This window comes from Electrona antarctica, assembly GCF_951216825.1.
Source record: "Electrona antarctica genome assembly, chromosome: 2".
NCBI classification, from domain to species: Eukaryota; Metazoa; Chordata; class Actinopteri; order Myctophiformes; family Myctophidae; genus Electrona; species Electrona antarctica.
In genome coordinates, this window is record NC_136807.1 from 4,867,461 (window position 1) to 4,892,721 (window position 25,261).

General features: G+C 41.8%; 1 protein-coding gene across 1 annotated transcript; it reads right to left on the minus strand.

The window, feature by feature from the left end:
- Positions 1-12,781: 12,781 nt before the first annotated feature.
- LOC306937830 (intermediate filament protein ON3-like) lies at positions 12,782-21,580 on the minus strand. The gene is made up of 8 exons (XM_079521817.1): positions 21,059-21,580; positions 18,965-19,173; positions 16,803-16,863; positions 16,616-16,711; positions 15,524-15,688; positions 15,099-15,224; positions 14,350-14,614; positions 12,782-13,702 (listed from the first exon to the last, which is right to left on the minus strand). The coding sequence occupies exons 1-8, from the start codon at positions 21,494-21,496 to the stop codon at positions 13,383-13,385; spliced, it is 1,680 nt and encodes a 559-aa protein (XP_079377943.1). The 5' UTR covers positions 21,497-21,580; the 3' UTR covers positions 12,782-13,382.
- Between the last annotated feature and the right edge of the window lie 3,681 nt (positions 21,581-25,261).

Genomic DNA, 25,261 nt, shown 5'->3' on the forward strand with positions numbered 1-25,261 from the left:
AAGGCTCTTTAATGGTACAGTGTGATGATAAGAAGGCTCTTTAATGGTACAGCGTGATGATGATAAGAAGGCTCTTTAATGGTACAGTGTGATGATGATAAGAAGGCTCTTTAATGGTACAGCGTGATGATAAGAAGGCTCTTTAATGGTACAGTGTGATGATGATAAGAAGGCTCTTTAATGGTACAGCGTGATGATAAGAAGGCTCTTTAATGGTACAGCGTGATGCTAAGAAGGCTCTTTAATGGTACAGTGTGATGCTAAGAAGGCTCTTTAATGGTACAGTGTGATGATGATAAGAAGGCTCTTTAATGGTACAGTGTGATGCTAAGAAGGCTCTTTAATGGTACAGTGTGATGATAAGAAGGCTCTTTAATGGTACAGTGTGATGATGCTAAGAAGGCTCTTTAATGGTACAGTGTGATGATGATAAGAAGGCTCTTTAATGGTACAGCGTGATGATAAGAAGGCTCTTTAATGGTACAGTGTGATGATGATAAGAAGGCTCTTTAATGGTACAGTGTGATGCTAAGAAGGCTCTTTAATGGTACAGTGTGATGATAAGAAGGCTCTTTAATGGTACAGTGTGATGATGCTAAGAAGGCTCTTTAATGGTACAGCGTGATGATGATAAGAAGGCTCTTTAATGGTACAGCGTGATGATAAGAAGGCTCTTTAATGGTACAGTGTGATGATGATAAGAAGGCTCTTTAATGGTACAGCGTGATGATAAGAAGGCTCTTTAATGGTACAGTGTGATGATGATAAGAAGGCTCTTTAATGGTACAGTGTGATGATAAGAAGGCTCTTTAATGGTACAGTGTGATGATAAGAAGGCTCTTTAATGGTACAGTGTGATGATGATAAGAAGGCTCTTTAATGGTACAGCGTGATGATAAGAAGGCTCTTTAATGGTACAGTGTGATGATAAGAAGGCTCTTTAATGGTACAGTGTGATGATGATAAGAAGGCTCTTTAATGGTACAGCGTGATGATAAGAAGGCTCTTTAATGGTACAGTGTGATGATGATAAGAAGGCTCTTTAATGGTACAGTGTGATGCTAAGAAGGCTCTTTAATGGTACAGTGTGATGATAAGAAGGCTCTTTAATGGTACAGTGTGATGATGCTAAGAAGGCTCTTTAATGGTACAGCGTGATGATGATAAGAAGGCTCTTTAATGGTACAGCGTGATGATAAGAAGGCTCTTTAATGGTACAGTGTGATGATGATAAGAAGGCTCTTTAATGGTACAGCGTGATGATAAGAAGGCCCTTTAATGGTACAGTGTGATGATGATAAGAAGGCTCTTTAATGGTACAGCGTGATGATGAGAAGGCTCTTTAATGGTACAGTGTGATGCTAAGAAGGCTCTTTAATGGTACAGTGTGATGATAAGAAGGCTCTTTAATGGTACAGTGTGATGATGCTAAGAAGGCTCTTTAATGGTACAGCGTGATGATGATAAGAAGGCTCTTTAATGGTACAGCGTGATGATAAGAAGGCTCTTTAATGGTACAGTGTGATGATAAGAAGGCTCTTTAATGGTACAGCGTGATGATGATAAGAAGGCTCTTTAATGGTACAGTGTGATGATAAGAAGCCTCTTTAATGGTACAGTGTGATGATGCTAAGAAGGCTCTTTAATGGTACAGTGTGATGATGCTAAGAAGGCTCTTTAATGGTACAGCGTGATGATAAGAAGGCTCTTTAATGGTACAGCGTGATGATAAGAAGGCTCTTTAATGGTACAGCGTGATGATAAGAAGGCTCTTTAATGGTACAGTGTGATGATAAGAAGGCTCTTTAATGGTACAGTGATGATAAGAAGGCTCTTTAATGGTACAGTGTGATGATAAGAAGGCTCTTTAATGGTACAGTGATGATAAGAAGGCTCTTTAATGGTACAGTGTGATGATAAGAAGGCTCTTTAATGGTACAGCGTGATGATAAGAAGGCTCTTTAATGGTACAGTGTGATGATGCTAAGAAGGCTCTTTAATGGTACAGTGTGATGATAAGAAGGCTCTTTAATGGTACAGTGATGATAAGAAGGCTCTTTAATGGTACAGCGTGATGATAAGAAGGCTCTTTAATGGTACAGTGATGATAAGAAGGCTCTTTAATGGTACAGTGTGATGATAAGAAGGCTCTTTAATGGTACAGCGTGATGATAAGAAGGCTCTTTAATGGTACAGTGTGATGATGCTAAGAAGGCTCTTTAATGGTACAGTGTGATGATAAGAAGGCTCTTTAATGGTACAGTGTGATGATGATAAGAAGGCTCTTTAATGGTACAGTGTGATGATGATAAGAAGGCTCTTTAATGGTACAGCGTGATGCTAAGAAGGCTCTTTAATGGTACAGCGTGATGATAAGAAGGCTCTTTAATGGTACAGCGTGATGATAAGAAGGCTCTTTAATGGTACAGTGTGATGATAAGAAGGCTCTTTAATGGTACAGCGTGATGATAAGAAGGCTCTTTAATGGTACAGCGTGATGATAAGAAGGCTCTTTAATGGTACAGCGTGATGATAAGAAGGCTCTTTAATGGTACAGTGTGATGATGCTAAGAAGGCTCTTTAATGGTACAGCGTGATGATAAGAAGGCTCTTTAATGGTACAGCGTGATGATAAGAAGGCTCTTTAATGGTACAGTGTGATGATGCTAAGAAGGCTCTTTAATGGTACAGTGTGATGATGCTAAGAAGGCTCTTTAATGGTACAGCGTGATGATAAGAAGGCTCTTTAATGGTACAGCGTGATGATAAGAAGGCTCTTTAATGGTACAGCGTGATGATAAGAAGGCTCTTTAATGGTACAGTGTGATGATGCTAAGAAGGCTCTTTAATGGTACAGAGTGATGATGATAAGAAGGCTCTTTAATGGTACAGAGTGATGATGCTAAGAAGGCTCTTTAATGGTACAGCGTGATGATGATAAGAAGGCTCTTTAATGGTACAGTGTGATGATGATAAGAAGGCTCTTTAATGGTACAGTGTGATGATGCTAAGAAGGCTCTTTAATGGTACAGCGTGATGATGATAAGAAGGCTCTTTAATGGTACAGTGTGATGATGCTAAGAAGGCTCTTTAATGGTACAGTGTGATGATGCTAAGAAGGCTCTTTAATGGTACAGTGTGATGCTAAGAAGGCTCTTTAATGGTACAGTGTGATGATGCTAAGAAGGCTCTTTAATGGTACAGCGTGATGATAAGAAGGCTCTTTAATGGTACAGTGTGATGATAAGAAGGCTCTTTAATGGCACAGTGTGATGATGCTAAGAAGGCTCTTTAATGGTACAGTGTGATGATGCTAAGAAGGCTCTTTAATGGTACAGTGTGATGATGCTAAGAAGGCTCTTTAATGGTACAGAGTGATGATGCTAAGAAGGCTCTTTAATGGTACAGTGTGATGATGATAAGAAGGCTCTTTAATGGTACAGCGTGATGATGATAAGAAGGCTCTTTAATGGTACAGCGTGATGATAAGAAGGCTCTTTAATGGTACAGCGTGATGATGATAAGAAGGCTCTTTAATGGTACAGCGTGATGATGATAAGAAGGCTCTTTAATGGTACAGTGTGATGATAAGAAGGCTCTTTAATGGTACAGCGTGATGATGATAAGAAGGCTCTTTAATGGTACAGCGTGATGATGCTAAGAAGGCTCTTTAATGGTACAGCGTGATGATAAGAAGGCTCTTTAATGGTACAGTGTGATGATAAGAAGGCTCTTTAATGGTACAGTGTGATGATAAGAAGGCTCTTTAATGGTACAGTGTGATGATGATAAGAAGGCTCTTTAATGGTACAGTGTGATGATAAGAAGGCTCTTTAATGGTACAGTGTGATGATAAGAAGGCTCTTTAATGGTACAGTGTGATGATGCTAAGAAGGCTCTTTAATGGTACAGTGTGATGATGCTAAGAAGGCTCTTTAATGGTACAGTGTGATGATGCTAAGAAGGCTCTTTAATGGTACAGCGTGATGATAAGAAGGCTCTTTAATGGTACAGCGTGATGATAAGAAGGCTCTTTAATGGTACAGTGATGATAAGAAGGCTCTTTAATGGTACAGTGTGATGATAAGAAGGCTCTTTAATGGTACAGTGTGATGATGATAAGAAGGCTCTTTAATGGTACAGTGTGATGATGATAAGAAGGCTCTTTAATGGTACAGTGTGATGATAAGAAGGCTCTTTAATGGTACAGCGTGATGATGATAAGAAGGCTCTTTAATGGTACAGTGTGATGATGATAAGAAGGCTCTTTAATGGTACAGCGTGATGATAAGAAGGCTCTTTAATGGTACAGTGTGATGATAAGAAGGCTCTTTAATGGTACAGTGTGATGATAAGAAGGCTCTTTAATGGTACAGTGTGATGATAAGAAGGCTCTTTAATGGTACAGCGTGATGCTAAGAAGGCTCTTTAATGGTACAGTGTGATGATAAGAAGGCTCTTTAATGGTACAGTGTGATGATAAGAAGGCTCTTTAATGGTACAGTGTGATGATAAGAAGGCTCTTTAATGGTACAGTGTGATGATGATAAGAAGGCTCTTTAATGGTACAGTGTGATGATAAGAAGGCTCTTTAATGGTACAGTGTGATGATAAGAAGGCTCTTTAATGGTACAGCGTGATGATGATAAGAAGGCTCTTTAATGGTACAGTGTGATGATGCTAAGAAGGCTCTTTAATGGTACAGTGTGATGATAAGAAGGCTCTTTAATGGTACAGTGTGATGATAAGAAGGCTCTTTAATGGTACAGTGTGATGATAAGAAGGCTCTTTAATGGTACAGTGTGATGCTAAGAAGGCTCTTTAATGGTACAGCGTGATGATGCTAAGAAGGCTCTTTAATGGTACAGTGTGATGATGATAAGAAGGCTCTTTAATGGTACAGCGTGATGATGATAAGAAGGCTCTTTAATGGTACAGCGTGATGATAAGAAGGCTCTTTAATGGTACAGCGTGATGATGCTAAGAAGGCTCTTTAATGGTACAGCGTGATGATGATAAGAAGGCTCTTTAATGGTACAGCGTGATGATGCTAAGAAGGCTCTTTAATGGTACAGCGTGATGATGCTAAGAAGGCTCTTTAATGGTACAGCGTGATGATGCTAAGAAGGCTCTTTAATGGTACAGCGTGATGATGATAAGAAGGCTCTTTAATGGTACAGCGTGATGATAAGAAGGCTCTTTAATGGTACAGCGTGATGATGATAAGAAGGCTCTTTAATGGTACAGTGTGATGATGATAAGAAGGCTCTTTAATGGTACAGTGTGATGATGATAAGAAGGCTCTTTAATGGTACAGTGTGATGATAAGAAGGCTCTTTAATGGTACAGTGTGATGATAAGAAGGCTCTTTAATGGTACAGTGTGATGATAAGAAGGCTCTTTAATGGTACAGTGTGATGATAAGAAGGCTCTTTAATGGTACAGTGTGATGATAAGAAGGCTCTTTAATGGTACAGTGTGATGCTAAGAAGGCTCTTTAATGGTACAGTGTGATGATAAGAAGGCTCTTTAATGGTACAGTGTGATGCTAAGAAGGCTCTTTAATGGTACAGTGTGATGATAAGAAGGCTCTTTAATGGTACAGTGTGATGATAAGAAGGCTCTTTAATGGTACAGTGTGATGATAAGAAGGCTCTTTAATGGTACAGTGTGATGATAAGAAGGCTCTTTAATGGTACAGTGTGATGATAAGAAGGCTCTTTAATGGTACAGTGTGATGATAAGAAGGCTCTTTAATGGTACAGTGTGATGATAAGAAGGCTCTTTAATGGTACAGTGTGATGATGATAAGAAGGCTCTTTAATGGTACAGTGTGATGATGATAAGAAGGCTCTTTAATGGTACAGTGTGATGATGATAAGAAGGCTCTTTAATGGTACAGTGTGATGATAAGAAGGCTCTTTAATGGTACAGCGTGATGATGATAAGAAGGCTCTTTAATGGTACAGTGTGATGATGATAAGAAGGCTCTTTAATGGTACAGTGTGATGATAAGAAGGCTCTTTAATGGTACAGTGTGATGATGATAAGAAGGCTCTTTAATGGTACAGTGTGATGATAAGAAGGCTCTTTAATGGTACAGTGTGATGATAAGAAGGCTCTTTAATGGTACAGTGTGATGATGATAAGAAGGCTCTTTAATGGTACAGCGTGATGATAAGAAGGCTCTTTAATGGTACAGTGTGATGATAAGAAGGCTCTTTAATGGTACAGCGTGATGATAAGAAGGCTCTTTAATGGTACAGTGTGATGATAAGAAGGCTCTTTAATGGTACAGCGTGATGCTAAGAAGGCTCTTTAATGGTACAGTGTGATGATGCTAAGAAGGCTCTTTAATGGTACAGCGTGATGATAAGAAGGCTCTTTAATGGTACAGCGTGATGATAAGAAGGCTCTTTAATGGTACAGCGTGATGATAAGAAGGCTCTTTAATGGTACAGTGTGATGCTAAGAAGGCTCTTTAATGGTACAGCGTGATGATAAGAAGGCTCTTTAATGGTACAGTGTGATGATGATAAGAAGGCTCTTTAATGGTACAGCGTGATGATAAGAAGGCTCTTTAATGGTACAGTGTGATGCTAAGAAGGCTCTTTAATGGTACAGCGTGATGATAAGAAGGCTCTTTAATGGTACAGTGTGATGATGATAAGAAGGCTCTTTAATGGTACAGCGTGATGATAAGAAGGCCCTTTAATGGTACAGTGTGATGATGATAAGAAGGCTCTTTATCAGTCTGGATGTACTGTATACATGACAGGCAGCTTTACTGCAAATTAACCCATTTTGACCTGAGATCAGATTCTAAAAATGTCTTCTACATCCTGACAGTTTTCTGAAAAAGCTATGTTTCTATGTCAGTCGTTCTTCGATTTTTCAAAAATAGCAGACCTACATGCTCGTAGCGTGCCACTCGGTGGCGCGCTATGAGCTTGTAGATCTGCTATTTTTCAATAGCTAAAGCATAACATAATGCTAACACCAAAAGGGGTTCCCGGGCCGGAATGGGAAAAGAAACATGGTCACTAAATTGAATAAAAATAGAAAAAAAAAAAACATTATCAACAGAAGATAGTTAATGCTAAAAATGACAGTAAGAAAATATGGAAAACATTAAATGAAATTACGGGAAGGAAATCAAACTCAGGCTCCAATTATGTAGAACGTGAATGTATTTATATCACAAAACCACTTGACATTGCTAATTACTTTAATATTTGTTTTTACAAATACAATAATCAAATTAAGAGATAACATGACTCCAACATCTACTTCTTTGTCAGAGGATTTAATTAAAAAAATCATTATGAAGGAGAAACAATGTAAATTTGAGTTTAGGCTGGTTGATGTCTCTATGGTTGAACAAATGTTATTGCGCCTTTCTGATGATACATCTCCAGGCATTGACAATTTGGATGGTACATTTCTCAAGGTGGCAGCTAAAGAATTATCTATTCCTATATGTCATATCTTTAACAGATGTCTGGCCAGCTCTGTGTGTCCTACACTATGGAAAGAAGCTAAAATAATTCCATTGCCAAAAGATAAAAAAGCTGCATTTTCTGGGGCTAATAGTAGGCCTATAAGTCTACTACCGGTGCTCAGTAAAATATTAGAGAGGATAGTTTTCAATCAAATACAGCATTATTTTCTAAGTAATGAGCTAATTACAAAATGTCAACATGCATACAGAGCTGGTAACTCAACTACCTCTGCTATAGTTCACATGTCTGACAAATGGCTGAATGAATTGGACAATAAGAAAATGGTTGGTACAGTGATGCTTGACTTCAGTGCAGCGTTCGATGTTATTGATCACGAATTGCTAAGAGCCAAACTGAAAGCATATGGTTTTCTATCCTCTGCTCTCTCTTGGATGGATAGTTATCTGTCTGGGAGGAAACAAAGAGTGTTTTTGAATGGTAGTCTATCTGAGAGTAAGGATGTAATATATGGAGTTCCTCAGGGTAGTTGTTTAGGTCCACTTTTATTTTCCATTTCTACAAATGATATGCCCTATGTTTTGGATAGAGCAACTATGGTCATGTATGCAGATGATTCGACCATGTTTAGCGCTGCAACAACGTGCAATATACTGAATGAAGTTTTAACGAAGGAATTACAATTAGTGTCAAATATGGGTAAAAGAAAACAAATTGATCTCGAATGTTTCCAAGACAAAGTGCATTGTCTTGGGCACTAAACATATGCTGGCTGGAGACTCCCGACTGAGTTTAACTATGGCGGGGACCCCAATACAGCAAGTTAATAAAATAAAGTTACTTGGTGTCACAATTTATGAGCGCTTGACTTGGCCGGATCATATTGATACTGTACTGTTGTAAAAATGAGGCAGGGTATTGCGGTTACACGCAGATGCTCTGTTACACCATTAATTAGAAAGGAGGTAACACAGGCATTAGTGCTTTCACATTTGGAGTATTGTATGGTTGTGTGGTCCTCTGCTCTGCTGCAAAAAGAGATATACAAAAACTCCAGCTAGCACAAAATAGAGCTTCAAGATTAGTGCTGAACTGCTCTTTTAAAACCAATGTTGCTACGATGCACCACAGTTTAGTATGGTTAACTGTAGAGGCTAAATTAACTGCTAGTCTTATACAATTTACCAGAAATGCAATCAATGAGGGAAAGCCAGATTTCTACAGAGATCAATTATTTAGTTCAGGTCTAACTATGCATTGTTTTTTATTTTTTTATTTTATTGTTTCACTGATGTATTGTATTGCACTGTATCGTATTGTTTTTTCTTTGACCTGTGAAGCACTTTGGTACGATGAGAGTCGTTTTTAAATGATATACAAATAAAATTGATTTGATTTGATTTGATAAAGCATAAATATCAAACTAGACGGGTAAGCTCAGGTTATTTGGAACTTCCAAAACCAAAGACAGAAAAACTTAAAAAATCTGTTATTTATAGAGCCACCCAACAGTGGAACTCATTATCTGTTAACATAGAACAAATCAAAAATCACTTAAAAAACATTATTGGGAGAGGTCACACAATTGGACTGATGTGCTTTTGCACATGATATTGCTTTTGTACATGAAATGTAACCTACATTATCTATATATCTTTGGCATTCTAATGTAATTGAACTTAGATTTAGACAGAGTGTCAGTTGTTGTTTGTATGTATATGGTATTGTATGTTGTTTTTATGTTGTGATGTTTTGTGTGGACCCCAGGAAGACTAGCGACCGCAGCAGTGGAAGACTAGCGACCGCAGCAGTGGAAGCTAATGTGTATCCGAATAAAGAATAAAGAATAAAGATAGTGTAATGTGAAAGCAGATAGGCCTACCTTATATTTAGAGGTTAAATAGAACAAATAAAGATATAGGCCTATAGACTATAGGCCTATATTTATATTAGTTCTAAACCTCTTTTCTATAATCCCTTTGCTCTCACACTATCCTCTGTCTTCTCATGGAATACTACAAAACGATGGTGCGTGCACAAAATAAAATAATTTCACAGACTGCTTTACACCTGTAAGACTGTGATGTGACAAATGAAAACTGATTCTGTCAAAGTCAAAGTATCATGTGGAAATTAACTGAATGTAATACTGACATATTACACACGGAGGAGCTCCAACACAAGCCATATATGGTGTCCATTAACTTTATATTTCATACAGCCTGCTAACCATTTCAAGTTATTGGCCTATACCGTAGCCTTTGTTTTCAATCCCAACATTTGTATTGAGTCCATATGTTTGAAAATCTCCTGAGGTTGGGGTGGTTTGAGGGGGTAAGGCTTGAGGTGTGCACTGCGCATGCGGCACCTAATTATACGAATGAAAGCCCAGTTTAACCTCAACTCACATTAGCCTACACTACAGGAAATCCTATAGTAAATCCTATAGTAAATTCACACTTCGAAATCAGAGTCTGGGGTTTAAAAACTGCTCCAACACTAACAAGCTAGTAACATGATCAAGCAAGATATTTGGTTGAACAAATAAAGCTCTGTTGCTTTTGTTCCTCACAAGTTCAACACATTACATTAGTGATCTTAACCTTAGTGTTTTGGGGGAGGACATGATCTGACATTACATTAGTGATCTTAACCTCAGTGTTTTGGGGGAGGACATGATCTGACATTACATTAGTGATCTTAACCTCAGTGTTTTGGGGGAGGACATGATCTGAAAAGTCAGGGAAAACCTTGCAAAATGCCTACAGTAAATTGCTTCATTGCAGGGTTTATGGGAGATATCCCACATTCCAAAGTGAATGAAAGTGAAGTGTGAAACTAAGGCAAACCCAGCACTAACATATACAGTACAGTAGATGTACAGTATACAGGGATTGAAATTAGTCACGTTTCATCCACCAAGTTCCTAGGAATCCTGGTGGTTGAAAAATTGTCTTGGAAAGAACACATACAGTTGGGTGCCACCGATATTGTCCCTTATCATTTGACCCATTTAGGCCTGACCTCAACATTTTAAAAAATCCTTCTAAATCCTCCAGTTTTCTGAAATAAATATTTTCACGATTTTTCAAAAATAGCAGACCTACAAGCTCGTAGCGCGCCACTCGGTGGCGTGCTATGAGCTTGTAGATCTGCTATTTTTCAATAGCTAAATTATAACAATGTTTAAAACACCAAAAGGGGTTCCCGCCCACAATGGGTTAACTGTCCTTTTGTGCAGATCACGCAAACCTCAGCAAAAATAAAAGGACAATATCGATGGCCTCCAACTGTACATACAGTAACCAACAAAGTTTCAAGATCATTTGGTATCATCAGAAGAATTAGGGGCCTGGTTCATCAGGCTCGTCTCTTAACCCTTTATTACAGTTTGATGTATCCATATCTCATTTATTGCAATATCCAATTTACACAAATTATTAATTATTCAAAAGAAATTTGTAAGAATAGCTACCTCTTCTGACTATTTGGCTCCATCTGCTCCTCTGTTTAAAGATCTAAATGTATTGTCTATCTACAGTATGACATTAACATTGTACAGTCCTGTTCTTTCATCTACAAATGCACTTACCTTCCAAATATGCTTCCTACACCCTTCAAAGAATATTTTAAGACCAACTCTCAAGTTCATGATTATAATACTAGACAATCTGATAATATTCATCCTCCCTTCAGCCGTACTGTACCACTCTTAGCCAGTTCTCCATAAAAGTCAGAGGTTCTATACTCTGGAATTCACACATATTTATTGCCAACTCCTCATCTTCACTCTGTAACTTTAAACATAGATTGAGGGCCAGTCTCTCGAAGCAACTTTCTCCACTTGATTCTAACATAATGTAGCTTTATTGTGCATACTCAGACACAGAAGACATGCATGTTCACTTAGGCTCACTCAGGCTTGCACGTGCACACACGCACTCACACATACACACACATCACACACACTTCACAAGTGTAAATAATGTATTTTGTTGCTGTATTTTGTTTTTGTTGTTTGATTACTTTGTCTATTTACTATTTGTAAAATTATCTTTGGTGAGAACCACATATAAGCCCTCCATGGGTTTCTTTTCTCACCTGCACATATTTCTCTTTTATTGATGTTACCCTTTTTTTTGTACTGTTTTTATCGTGCGAATAAACTAAACTAAACTAAACTATAAGCCCTGGGCTAACAGGCCTGTGCTAACTGCTAATAAGGCTATACAAATGTGAAATGGCTTGCCTTTTTCAGTCAAGGAACAGGGGCGCTTGTTATAAAGCTTCTTGTAAAGCAATTTCTCGTTCTTGATCAGATAAACAACTGTAAATGCTAGCAGTCATTTTAATTGCATGTTGCATTAATTTGATAGCACATAGTATAAATAAATAATAAGGATTAGATGTATTTTATTCCGGTTTCTCTAATTCGTTCATTCATTCGTTAATTGAGCAGTTGAGACGAATAACAGTCTAAGTCCACACTAATTATCCATAATGTATAAATGATGGATAGGGGGTCAGGACAGCTAGGCCTTTTGGGGGAGGGGTCAGAATAAATTAGGGACTTAGACTGCTTATTAGTCTCAACTGCTTAATTAATTAATTCATTCATTCATTCATTCGTTAATTAATTCATTAATTCGTTAATTCATTCATTCAAAACCTTAAACCATAATTTGCTAATTCATTTATTCATACTTTCATTTGAATGAAGGATAAATTCATCACAACATGGAGATTTCAGTAAACACTGTTTTATTTGGTTTGGTAGCAAAAACAGCACCTCAGGACAACAGTATTGTGTGGGCAGTCTCCTAAGGACACCTCAGGACACCTCAGGACAACAGTATTGTGTGGGCAGTCTCCTAAGGACACCTCAGGACACCTCAGGACAACAGTATTGTGTGGGCAGTCTCCTAAGGACACCTCAGGACACCTCAGGACAACAGTATTGTGTGGGCAGTCTCCTAAGGACACCTCAGGACAACAGTATTGTGTGGGCAGTCTCCTAAGGACACCTCAGGACAACAGTATTGTGTGGGCAGTCTCCTAAGGACACCTCAGGACACCTCAGGACAACAGTATTGTGTGGGCAGTCTCCTAAGGGGTCGCCCGTTGATAGGGGTGACATGCACTACCTACAGACAGTTTTAAGACATTAGTTGACCAAAAACACCTCCGCACTGTTTAAGTACATTCACAATACTACTTTACCCATTTCATGCAACCTGTATTTATGTATTCTTTAAGGGAATAGCCCTTGTAGTGTGGAATAGTAAAGTTGCATAGATTGGAGGGAATGTGTTGTATGTTGCTTTTTGTTTTGCAACTATTACATAGTTGCAATTTGCCCATCGATCCTTTTTCTCTTTTTTTGTTGCTTGTGAGACAAAAACTTCAAACAACTGTTTTAGTAAAAACAAACATTCATCTCAAGACATACAAAATGTGACTGACAAAAATAGATTCTTTGGTCCCTTTCAGATCTTTTTTTCTTTTCGGGTCAGGACTATTGCTTCTTTTAGCGGACACATGGAAGGCTTATGCATGGTACTGTAGAAGGAATGGCGAGGAATTGCTTCAGACTGGGTTATTAGACAGCGGTTTAGTCTCTCCAGACAGACGTGTTAGGCTCCCACAATTCTCAAATGCTTCCGCCTGAAAGTCTGTACTTCATTTTCGTGAACACCGCATTGTGATAGGTCGAATAATACCCTTCCAGCCTGAAGAGCAAGATGACAGCTTCCTGTTCTCAACTTTTACCAGGCGGAATTGCACCCTCTGTAGCATTCAAAGATTGTGGAAGAGATAGTCATGGCTTGAGAGACTAACGGTTTGGGGGAAGTGAGCTGTGAGTATAAAACACCTAAGACTAACAGGAGAAGATCCTAGCAGGCCGCGACGGACGCTCTCAGCTCAATCCTCCACCACCTCGGAGGACTCCGACACCACTTTGCCGTCCTTGGTCTCGATCATCTTGATGACGACACTCTTCTTGTTCTGGACAACGCTGCTCCCGCTGCCGCCGCCGTAGCCGCCGCTGCTGCTGCCGGAGCTGAAGCCGTAGCCGCCACTGCTGCTTCCGTAGCCGCCGCCGCCGCCGCTGCTGCTGCCGTAGCCGCCGCTGCTGCTGCCGTAGCCGCCACTGCTGTAACCGCCGCCGTAGCTGCTGTAGTTGCCGCTAGAGTAGCTGCTCTTCAGCTGCTCTCCACCGCCGTAACCGCCGCCGTAGCTCGCTGGTGAGAGGGGACGAGGACAAGAATGAAAATGGGCAATTGAAGAAATCTATCAAATCATTGACCATCTAGAGATGTTTTACACTTTGTTTTCATTTGTATATACTTTTTTTTAATGTGTAGCCTTATGTTTTTATCTTCATATTGTAGGCCACATCCTTTAATATTGTACGAGGAGAGTCATGCAATTGTTTGCCAGAGATGGCATTTCTATGTTTGATTGCAAATGAAGAGATTGCTTTTAAAGCCTATAGGAAAACGAATACAACACCAGGGTATAATCATGGCAAAACAATAATAACCTATAGCTGCAGTTATTACAAGGAAATAACGGCAAACTGTAAACTCACAGCTCTGACCATCTAGAGATGTTTTAAACTCACAGCTCTGACCATCTAGAGATGTTTTAAACTCACAGCTCTGACCATCTAGAGATGTTTTAAACTCACAGCTCTGACCATCTAGAGATGTTTTAAACTCACAGCTCTGACCATCTAGAGATTTTTTAAACTCACAGCTCTGACCATCTAGAGATGTTTTAAACTCACAGCTCTGACCATCTAGAGATGTTTTAAACTCACAGCTCTGACCATCTAGAGATGTTTTAAACTCACAGCTCTGACCATCTAGAGATGTTTTAAACTCACAGCTCTGTTGGGAAATGTTGATGGCCTGGATGCCAGTGGACAACCTGTCCTCCTCTCCCTCCAGCAGCTTCCTGTAGGTGGCGATCTCGATGTCCAGGGCCAGCTTGACGTTCATCAGGTCCTGGTACTCTCTGATCTGGCGGGCCATGTCCTGCTTGGCTCTCTGCAGAGCGTCCTCCAGGTCCTTGATGCGTTCCCTAGCGTCCCTCACGGCCATCTCTCCCCGCTCCTCAGCCTCAGCGATCTGGGCCTCCAGGTTGGCCCGCTGATGGAAGACAGAGAACAGAAGAACATTAACCACTTAACCCTTGTATGGTTGAGTGAAGTCCCTCAGGGATCTGTGCTGGTGTGTTGGTTTTTTTTTTTTTACAACGCGTCACGTTGTCAGCTTGCCGATCTGTTTTTTTCTGCGGAAGCTTTCCCCACAATACTACAAATGTGTCAATGGTGAGAATTAAAAAAGTTCCGAAAATAAAATTGTGTTATTCTCAGTTAAAACTGGCAAAGCTAAAATGTTAAAAACAAATGGTTCAGTGTTTTTCAAGTGTTTTTGCACATCTACTGCGCCATTCCTGGTCACATGACAGTAAGAACAAAAATGCTGGAACAATATCTTTATGATTCTCAAAGACTAATGTCGTATGGCAATTAAAATGACTAAATTACTCTGGGATAAGTTGCAATGGTCCAAAATAAGAAAACAATGATGGCAACTACAGAAGTCTATTCTGAGCTACATAATGTTTTACCTGTCCCTTGACGCCATCGATCTCTGCTGTCAGTCTCTGGATCATGCGGTTCAGGTCTGAGATCTCTGTCTTGGTGTTCCTCAGGTCATCTCCGTATCTGCCGGCAGACGTCTGCATCTCCTCGTACTAAACAGACATCAGGAAAACAACCAATCAGTATTTTGAAAGCCTCTTGATAATGCGCAGAGAAATGTTAACATTGTGATTTCAAATGTCATCGTTAGGTGCAAATTCAATTTGCCTTATAGCGCTGTCGTACTTTTTTGGCGGATCTACAAGCTCACGGCGGGCCGCACTGTGACACGTTGTGAACTTGCAGATCAGCTATTTTCAAGCATATGCACACAGGCACACAACTAGGTTTTTGCCTTTGGCTTCATTCTACATGATGAGAGCTACACGTGTCAGTGTGTGAGTGACCTCACCTTGGATTTATACCACGTCTCGGCCTCTTGGCGACTGCGGTTGGCTACGGCCTCGTACTGAGCGCGCACTTCGGCCACAATGGCGTCCATGTCCAGGGAGCGGCTGTTGTCCATCTCCACGACCACTGAGGTGTCCTTGATCTGTGACTGTAGTTCACGCAGTTCCTGGAGGAAGAACCATGACAGACATGGGATTAAAACACCAGGCAGAAACTAATTCTGAGGCTGTTTAAAGCTGCAGTCCACAACTTCCGTGTCCTATACCCGCGATATGAACCCAGGTCGCTTGTGCAAGACGAGTGCAGAACGTTTTACTGTAATGCAATACCTCTGGTCAACCACTAGTGGTCCTACCTGTACACAGCATCTACATGTCTCAATAGAAGGGCAGGGAGACCACACCTCTAACCACTGCACTTATGTTGTTCTTATTTATAGTGTATTAACAACATACTCTACCATACATGATACAGATTTATTTAAATTAAGTTGTATTCACTACAAAAAGTTATGGATTGAAGCTTTAAAACTATTTGATATATTTTAAAAAAAAGATCATTTCCAAGGATCAACACGGTCCTTCAACATTGTATAAATTAAAATCCTCAATCCTCTCAATTCAACCCAAGTTAATTCAACCATCTCCTTCAGTTCCAGAGGTAGGGCAAACATCTCGTCAAGATGCCAAACAGATGTGGAAAAACCCATGAATGCAGTAATGTAACAACCCACACCAACATGCATCATAAGGACCATACTGTACCATAACTCAACAAAGACAGCTCGCTAATTAAACCCGGAATAATGTTGATGAAAGCAACCCAGAATTCATCTGTTTGCAATCAAAATATAAGCCATGCTTGCTACACGGAATTGCTACCATTTCTACTCTGTAACCTTTATGATTCATCAAGGATGGTTTTCCATTTTATAATTTCTTCTCTTTGCTTCTTTTGATTTTATTCTAGTGAGTCTGTGAGTAGTGAGTGCAACCAAGGCCCAAAACAGCTGGTGCTTGTGAGGCCCCAGGGTTTGTCTGAGCCAATCAGGATGCAGTGGGTGAGTGACGTCAGGCAGTGGATCATTGCTTACCTCCTCATAGATCTGTCTGAGGAAGTTGATCTCATCTGTCAGGCTCTCCAGTTTGGCCTCCAGCTCAACCTTATTCATGTAGGCTTCATCGACGTCCTGAAACATACGGAATGGTCAAACCGTCAGGGACAACAGAGCACAGAGAACAAAATATGTTCAGTTTCAAATATTGAATCTGGATACTGACCTTCTTGATGAGCACAAAGTCGTTCTCGCACTCTGTACGCCTGTTGATTTCATCCTCGTACCTGAGTGCAAACATTATTGAGACTGTCATTAGTATAAAATTAAAAACAAAATCACACAGACAGGATTCTATCAAGTCATGTTCATAATCGTCGCTGTTGGGCAGAAACATTGTCTCCATACTTCAAAAAGTTGCATAAATCATCACAATGGGATGTGTTGTGGGCTTGTGCTGTATCTTTACTACTTTTCAATTTGTTTGAAAAAAGATTGTTGAACATTCTGAAAACCTGCAATCCCAAAATGAGAATGCCAGTTTAAAGGTGATTAAGACTGTCTGTACGTTCTATGAATAAAATATTTAACCGATCGAATAATAATTACATTGGAATGGAAACACATGTTCCATTTTCATGGACATACAAGATAATATGCTACTTCAACACTAGGAGGCGTGAGTACTCTGTCCCTGGTGCTGCACCGGTGCAAAATGTTGATTTAGAGCAACTTGTGAGTAGTTTCAGGTGTTCATATTTCTCCCTTTCAGGCCCCCTCTGACTTCAGTTAACATGCTCCAGGTGTCTATAAGAAGCCAATAGATTTATGCAGCACTGCATCGTCTATGCACTGCTGTGCATGGGTGTGTTGGTGTATCTCGTGCATGTGAAAGGTTCATGTCTCTAGTCATTCTGTCTCTAATTATTTTGTATTGTGTTGGTTTTATAAATCAGGACATGCCTATTGTGTGCTGTCATTCCCTGCAGATCTGCGGTCAGACAGATGTGGGGAGTAGGTCACATAGCGATCAACTCAGCGTACGGCTCGTTCCGTGTAGTGTCAAGTTACTTGAAACTTAATAATTTCAGAACTTGTTTGAACCCTGAGCCTCGACTGTTCCGAGTCAGTGTATTTTTTTTAATTTAGAACAGATGAGACATGCATGTCCATAAAGAATATGAGTCCACAGAAAGACCAAAAAGAATCCTTTCACCTACATGTTCCCTTCAACTTCATTGGAATAATGCATCCTTCTGTGGTTTAGGGTTAAGCTTATTTTCACACCCTTGCTCCTGATCTTCTAGTCATGTGTATGTCTGGTGACATCTAAACTCAATGTTGTTTCTAAAACTGAGTGGAAACAGTTTAGGGGAAAGGAACTGCATTGTGGAACCAATGCAAAGACTTTAAGGCGGTCCTTCATATTAGATCGGTGATGTGATTGGTTTTCAACGCAGTGCATGGTCATTGTCTCCACTGTTCTAGCCCCTACATTGACGTTAGAATTCCACCGACATATCAGTAGGCGGAGATCTCTCATCGTCTGGCTAGGCCAGACTACTGACGGTAGAGTCCGTGAATCATAAGTTCCAGATCTATCCCTCCCACCCTTTCCTCCTGTGTTCGTCCTCCCTTCCCTTCCTTCCCCACCACCTAAGGGTTGGCTATCAGGTCCTCTACCAGGTCCTCTACCAGGTCCTCTACCAGGTCCTCTACCAGGTCCTCTACCAGGTCCTCTATCAGGTCCTCTATCAGGTCTTCTATCAGGTCCTCTACCAGGTCCTCTACCAGGTCTTCTATCAGGTCCTCTATCAGGTCCTCTACCAGGTCTTCTATCAGGTCCTCTACCAGGTCCTCTACCAGGTCCTCTATCAGGTCCTCTATCAGGTCCTCTACCAGGTCCTCTATCAGGTCCTCTACCAGGTCCTCTACCAGGTCCTCTATCAGGTCCTCTATCAGGTCCTCTACCAGGTCCTCTATCAGGTCCTCGCATAGAGTATATAAAGGATAGAGACCGAACTGGAGCGTTAGCCCCGCCCCCCGCTATTCATTTCAGTGGAAGTTGCTCAGTGGCGTTTTGAAGCACCCGGAAGACTTCCGGAAGTATAATGATAACTCAATGGCTCGAGTGAGCGGAAGTTTAGCCTAGCCTAGCCTAGCCCCGGACCTCAACTTTGAGGTCCGGGCTTTTCACGTGACGTCATGAATGTCCGTCCACTTCCATTAAGTGCTGCAATTCCACATTTCGCCAGTAGGTAGTGGCAACTTCAACGTTGGATAGCCTTACTGGGGGCTTGGGTCCTCGTGCCTCACAGACACTCACTTGTTCTTGAAGTCCTCTACCAGGCCCTGCATGTTGTGCAGGTCCTCTACCAGGTCACTCACTTGTTCTTGAAGTCCTCTACCAGGCCCTGCATGTTGTGCAGGTCGGCCTCCAGCCTCATCTTGTCGTTTCCCAGGCCGTCCAGCTGCCGGCGCAGGTTGGTGATGTAGGCCTCGAACATGCTGTCGATGTTGGAGCGCGTGCAGGTCTGCCCCTGCAACAGGTTCCACTTGGTCTCCAGCATCTTGTTCTGCTGCTCCAGGAAGCGCACCTGGTATGGAGAAAGATGAAGGCATGTCATTATAGGCAAACATTTCCTGTGAATTTCCGAAATTAGAACGAATAAATAGCCTTATCATAATGTAATAATGGAAATGTAACTATTCTTCTTGGACAATATAATATGGACGACAGGTTGTAATTGCCTGTAATGGTGATGTAAACGCTGCTCGCTGACATGAGAACCACATAAAAGGTTGGATATCATCCTGGACATCAACCAAAACGGCAGGATTCAGCCGCTATTCACAATCAACTGTGTTTATTGTTCTAATCTGCGGGGGCCAGCTGCTCATTGGTCATTCCAGCGTGTGTCTCTCTTTCCATAGGAAGGCCATGCTGTACTAGCATCCTGACAGGAGGTCGTGTACTGTGGAGGGAGGTGTGCATTTCGGGTTTGGAAAAATGGATGACGAGGAAAGAGGTATTTAACCCCATCCCTCCCTTTGTGTCTTCCTGTTTTCACAGAGCAAGGGAGACTGATATCCGTTGTCACGGGTGCCAGACCAGATGAGAGGAGGAGGGAGGGGGGAGGGCATGGTTATGAAGCTAGGCAACCTTTTTCGTTTACATACACACACAAGCAAGGTAAATATTTAACTGTGAGCTAGGTGCGATGAGGGGAGAGAGAGATTGAGAGGGGGTGGGGGGGGGGAGAGTCCCTCCATTGGGGGTGGGAGGGGCTGGAGAACACCGTGGGGGTGGGGAGGCGAGAGAGACATTTGTGGACATTAATAACAGGGTGTGACAACAGGTATGTGATGGCCAGCGACTGAACCTTGCCCCTCCCCACCTCGCTGCTGCATTCTATTCACAGAGCAGCTCTGAAGTCTGGAGGACAAAGCCTCTTGACAGGCAGCTCCTTTGAGCTGCAACAGACATCCTAAAAATGAGGAGGCACGTATAGGAACAGACCGTTGTCACCAATTATCAAGCGATAAGCCAGTTTCCCTATAATCTCTCTGTTTGACGGTCCGCAGGCCTCAGAGAGAAGAAGAGTGGTTATGTAACCAATCTACCAGTGTTGACCAGAACATGAAACCAACTGGCCTTCTAAAATATTAACCTGCTGTGGCCTGGGGAGACGTTGCACCTAACTATACGCCTAGCAGCAGCAGAATGGGCTCAATGTCAGGAAATACCTTATGAAAAGCTATAACATTGGACACTACTTTGTCATGTCATTGGCATGTCACTGTAGTGAACATTTTCCGTTATTGTCAATTAGGTAGATATGCTTGGTTTCTGTGTCACTGGCCACATATTAAGAGCCACACCCCAGCAAAGGGCAGGCCCGTTCCCAAGGTAACTCGTATCACTAGCTATGGGCTTCATATGGACACACCCTTCGCTCCCTTTCCTCGCCCCTCGTTCTCCAATCCTCGCTCCTCCGCGTGTCTGTTTTCCATCACTATAAAAGGACTGCCAAAAAAGCATTAGATATGAGCCCTGAAGCCAAACCCCTAGAGACAAACATTCTTATCTCCTGTCTTGACTGCGTTCCGTGGGAGGTGATGAAACCATAAGGGAGAGTAAATCAACTTTTTCTCCACGCCGTCGAACCCAAGGTATTAGCATAGTATTGCAGACACATGGATCAAACCTTTGATCAAACACAGCTTGCATAACCATTATGGCTGAGAGAAGGAGGAGAAATGGGCTCCCCGTGTATAATTAAGTTGTACAAGCACAAGGCAACCTCGACACAGAGAAGGTTCACACACATACACCTACAAAGTGAAATCATCAGTGTCCAGAGGGTCAGTGTAACTCAGAGAGGTCAAAGCGGACCTGTAAGGGTCAGTTTTGACCTCTCGGAGTTACATTGTCACTCAGGGTTTCACTGCATGCTCTTATTGTACAGCACAAGCACTGACCTTGTCGATGAACGAGGCAAAGCGGTTGTTGAGGCTCTTGATCTGTTCCTTTTCCTGGGTGCGGACGGACTGAATCTTGGGGTCGATCTCCAGGTTGAGTGGGGCGAGCAGGCTCTTGTTCACCGTGACGGCCTGGATAGGGACATGGCCGCCCATACCCATACCGCCACCCATACCTCCACCCATACCCATACCTCCACCCATACCGCCACCCATGCCCATGCCCAGGCCCATGCCACCTCCGTAGGCACTGGAGCTGGATATGTAGCCGCCACCGGAACCTCCTCCAAAGCCCCTGCTGGGTCCTGAGCTGCGGACGCTGTAGCTCTGACGGGAGGCCACACTGGGTCCGCTGTAAGACATGCTGCTGAAGCTCCTGGGGGCCGTCCCCGAGGAGGACGACTTGACACTGTAGGTGACGTTCCTCTTCACTGACATGGTGAGTTCTGGAGTGGCTTCAGACTGTACTGAGGAAGGATTAGGCTGGCGGGCAGGCTAGATGGCTGGATGGCTGGGGAGAGACCAGAGTGGATAGACAGAGCACAAGTTAGTGAAGTGTTTTTAACTGCCTGCCGTCATGGGAGGGGATTGTGGTCAGCTGCGATTGGCCAGCAGCTACGGCTGGGAGGGGGGAGAGAGAGGCGGTGCTGTAACTAAACACTTCTGGGTTTCTATGACGCATCGTCCAGTCATTCCAAACCATTACCTGGCCTTTCTAGAGGACTTTCTGTCAGGGAAAACTTGTTCTTTTTCTGGATTGTCAGGGAGGGCGTGTATCATTCCCATTGTTTGTTAGATTCTTAGATAATTAGGTTTGTAGAAAGTTAGTGAGTGTGTGAGTGTGTTAATGAGATAATAGTTAGTTAGTTGGTTAGTTAGTTACATAGTTATAGTGTCTTTCTATTTTTCTTTTATTCTTTCTTTCTCCCTAAATTCCTCTCTTTCTTTAGGGATTACTCTTCTAAATGGTATGCAGCTACTCTTACACAGCGTGTGTGTGCGTGCATGTGTGCGTGCATGCGTGTGTGTGTGCGTGCGTGCGTGCATGCATGCGTGTGTGCGTGCGTGCGTGCGTGCGTGCGTGCGTGCGTGCCATCATGGCTGTCAATTAGACAAGTGGCTTGTTGTCACAGCTAGTTGAGTGTCAGAGAGTAGTGACCTGTTGTTACAGTATGCATTTCTCCAGGCCTTTTTCATAATGTGAGGTTGACATCTTTTTTACCTTAATGCTAACATTAGCTGACAGTTCAGTTATTTAAGGTTGTCTTTGAATATGTGGAGTTAAAGCAGAGCTTCCAAGTAGCTTCATTCCCCCTCTAATTAATACATCTTCCTAAGCAGCATTAGCTTGCTGCACAAGCTGACCCACCCCACCCCTAATGCAATTTACATTATTCAAATGCACTCCAGAGTGAGTTTCACTCATTTCACTCATTGCACACATTGCATCTTCAGGCAATACCTTGGGTGGTCTTCTTGTCAGAGACAAGAGATAAGCATCATGCCAGTGGTGGAAAGTACCCATAGGTACTTGTACTCAAGTACTGTACTTAAGTACAATTTGGAGTTACTTACTTTACTGGAGTATTTCCAATTTGCAATACTTTTACGTCTACTCCACTACATCTCAGAGGCAAATGTTGTACTCCACAACAATTATTTGAAAACTACTAGTTACAAGTTACTTTGTTTATGTTTATTATTATTACAAAACATACAAACCATACATAACCACTTCATCCCTATACTGTATATAGTTTGGCTATCTACAAGCTCAACGCGTTGAGGTGTGCTTGTAGATCTGCATAGACTTTAATACATTTTGAAAACTTGTGAAAAGGGACATTCTGCATAATGATCACTTTTACTTTTGGTACTTTAAGTAAATGTTGATGCCAATACTTTTGTACCTTTACTCAAGTTAAATTTGAATACAGGGCATTTACATGTAATTTCTACATTGTGGTATTGATACTTGTAGTGTGAGTACAAAAATGTGAGTGAGAGATATTTTGGGCATGTCAGCACATGTGAACAGTTTCCAAAATGTTCAAAAACATTTGAAAGAATTTCTAAAATATTTCTAAAAGTCTATAGAAATCTATAAAACTTTCCAAAATGTCACATTCTTTTTAAATAGCATCTCCAAGCTCACAATGAATCACAACCAGAAGTGCAGAAAGCATAGCCTACAGGGCTTGTACTTCTTGCACTTCCGGTTAGGCACTTTAGGCAGTAGTTCATTCCAGGCTTTATCTCGTTGTGACATGGAGATAAACCTGTTAATTTAAATCATGTGTTTATATTCACCGTGTCACATACAGGTATGTACATGTATATGCAAAGAATGTTTATGCGCAAACCAGCCTGTTGGCCTGATTGTTGGTGATAATTTACTTGACATTTAATATACAGTGTCAGATGGACGTGAGGGATGGCTGTAAAAATGCAGAAGGCTGCTGAAAAACATGTGTGTCTACAGGTGCTTGCAGTGTGTTTGTTTGTGCGTGCGTGTGCATGCATGTGTGTGCATGTGTTGATGTGTTTGTGTGCATGTGTGTGCGTGTGTGTGTGTGTGTGTGTGTGTGTGTGTGTGTGTGTGTGTGTGTGTGTGTGTGTGTGTGTGTGTGTGTGTTTCCGAGTTCCGACTGCTTCCTTATGTAACTCCAGGTACTGTAGATGAGTTCACATGACATTTCGTACATAATGCCTTTTCAGACGGGCAGCAACTGACACGCCTGGTAATTCGTAATTCGCCTGCAAATTAGTTTTTTGTGTACACGCAGAGAAGTTGAGGGGTGACAACGAAAGCGTATTTTCATGGGCACGGTCCCGTGGAAATTGTCGCGCGGCGCGCATGCTCGTTTCGTGCACACACCCGCGACTGACTATAGACCTGGATTGTGTTGAGCTTTTTTTTTAACGCAACGGGAGTCGCACCCCTCATGAGCAGACCTGGAGCAGACCTGTCGTTGATCCAGGCGACACCGTCTGCGTCACACGCTCCCCATTTGAAAAGGCCTTTAAATCTAGCTTGAAGCTACGCTTTGTCTTAAAATGAGTAAATGACCATGACGGTCCCAATGACACCGATGTGATAAATGTCACATTTGTGACCCTCAGGAGTCACACAGTGATGAGGTCCATTCCTGAACTGACGGCGTGACATTACGAGCACAAGTGTCACCTTTCCGGCACTCAAAGAGTCACACACACGGTACAATTCTTCACGTTTAATGTAACCTCAGAGTGTGCAAATGGAACCAAACAGGCCCGTGTCCTACCGGTGAGTTTAACCCCGGCCTTCCGAGAGAGAGAGACCAAACATCTACTATGAGCAATACCAATACCACTAGACATGTCTCAATGGATGAGTAGGGAGACCAAGACCACCTCCAAACACTGTAGATCACATACGTAGGCCTACTATATTGTATTACCATTCACTCTTGCTTTTTGTTTTTTGTGGCTTTCGCCTTTTATTTTATTTTTTTATGGAGGGACAGACAGTAGGCTGACAGGAAATGGGGAAAGAGATGGGGGGAAGACATGCAGTAAAGGCCGTCGGGATCGGGAGTGGAACCCGCAGGCCGCGGCACACTGCCAGACTGGATTGCCAGCCAAGGTGCCTGGACCATTGAGCCATGGCCCAGTTCACTCTTGCTTTTAGTTGAGTTTCTAAACCTGCGTGTTCTTATTCATGTGTGTGTTCTTATTCATGCTCACCATGTTCTGCCTATTTTGCTGCCGTTTCTATTGTATTACCGTTACTGTCTTATTGTTACTGTGTTTTCTGCTTGTTTTAATGCTATTTTACGTTTGTGCTCTTCTCCCTTTTTTTTGTCCTGTAAATTTGCGCCGCATTGAACATTCTATGGCATGAAACGTGCTAAATAAATAAAGTTTATTATTAGAATACAGAGTGGTTTTGCTCATTAAAATCAGCTTTAAACGAAGACTTATAGGATTGTCATTGTACAGTACAGTACAGTACAGTGCATACAGTACGCCTTCCCAGGTGAACGAGTCACTGAGTAAACATTACTACAGTGCAAACATAAACCCATCCCAGCCGTGAAGAGCACTCTCACTTCTTGTGATCCCCATCTATGGCATAATGTTTCTCACCATGCTGCTACCTGACGGCGACGGAGGTACAACCCTCAGCTCCTTCTCCTCCAATCACCTCGCCTTGCTCTCTGT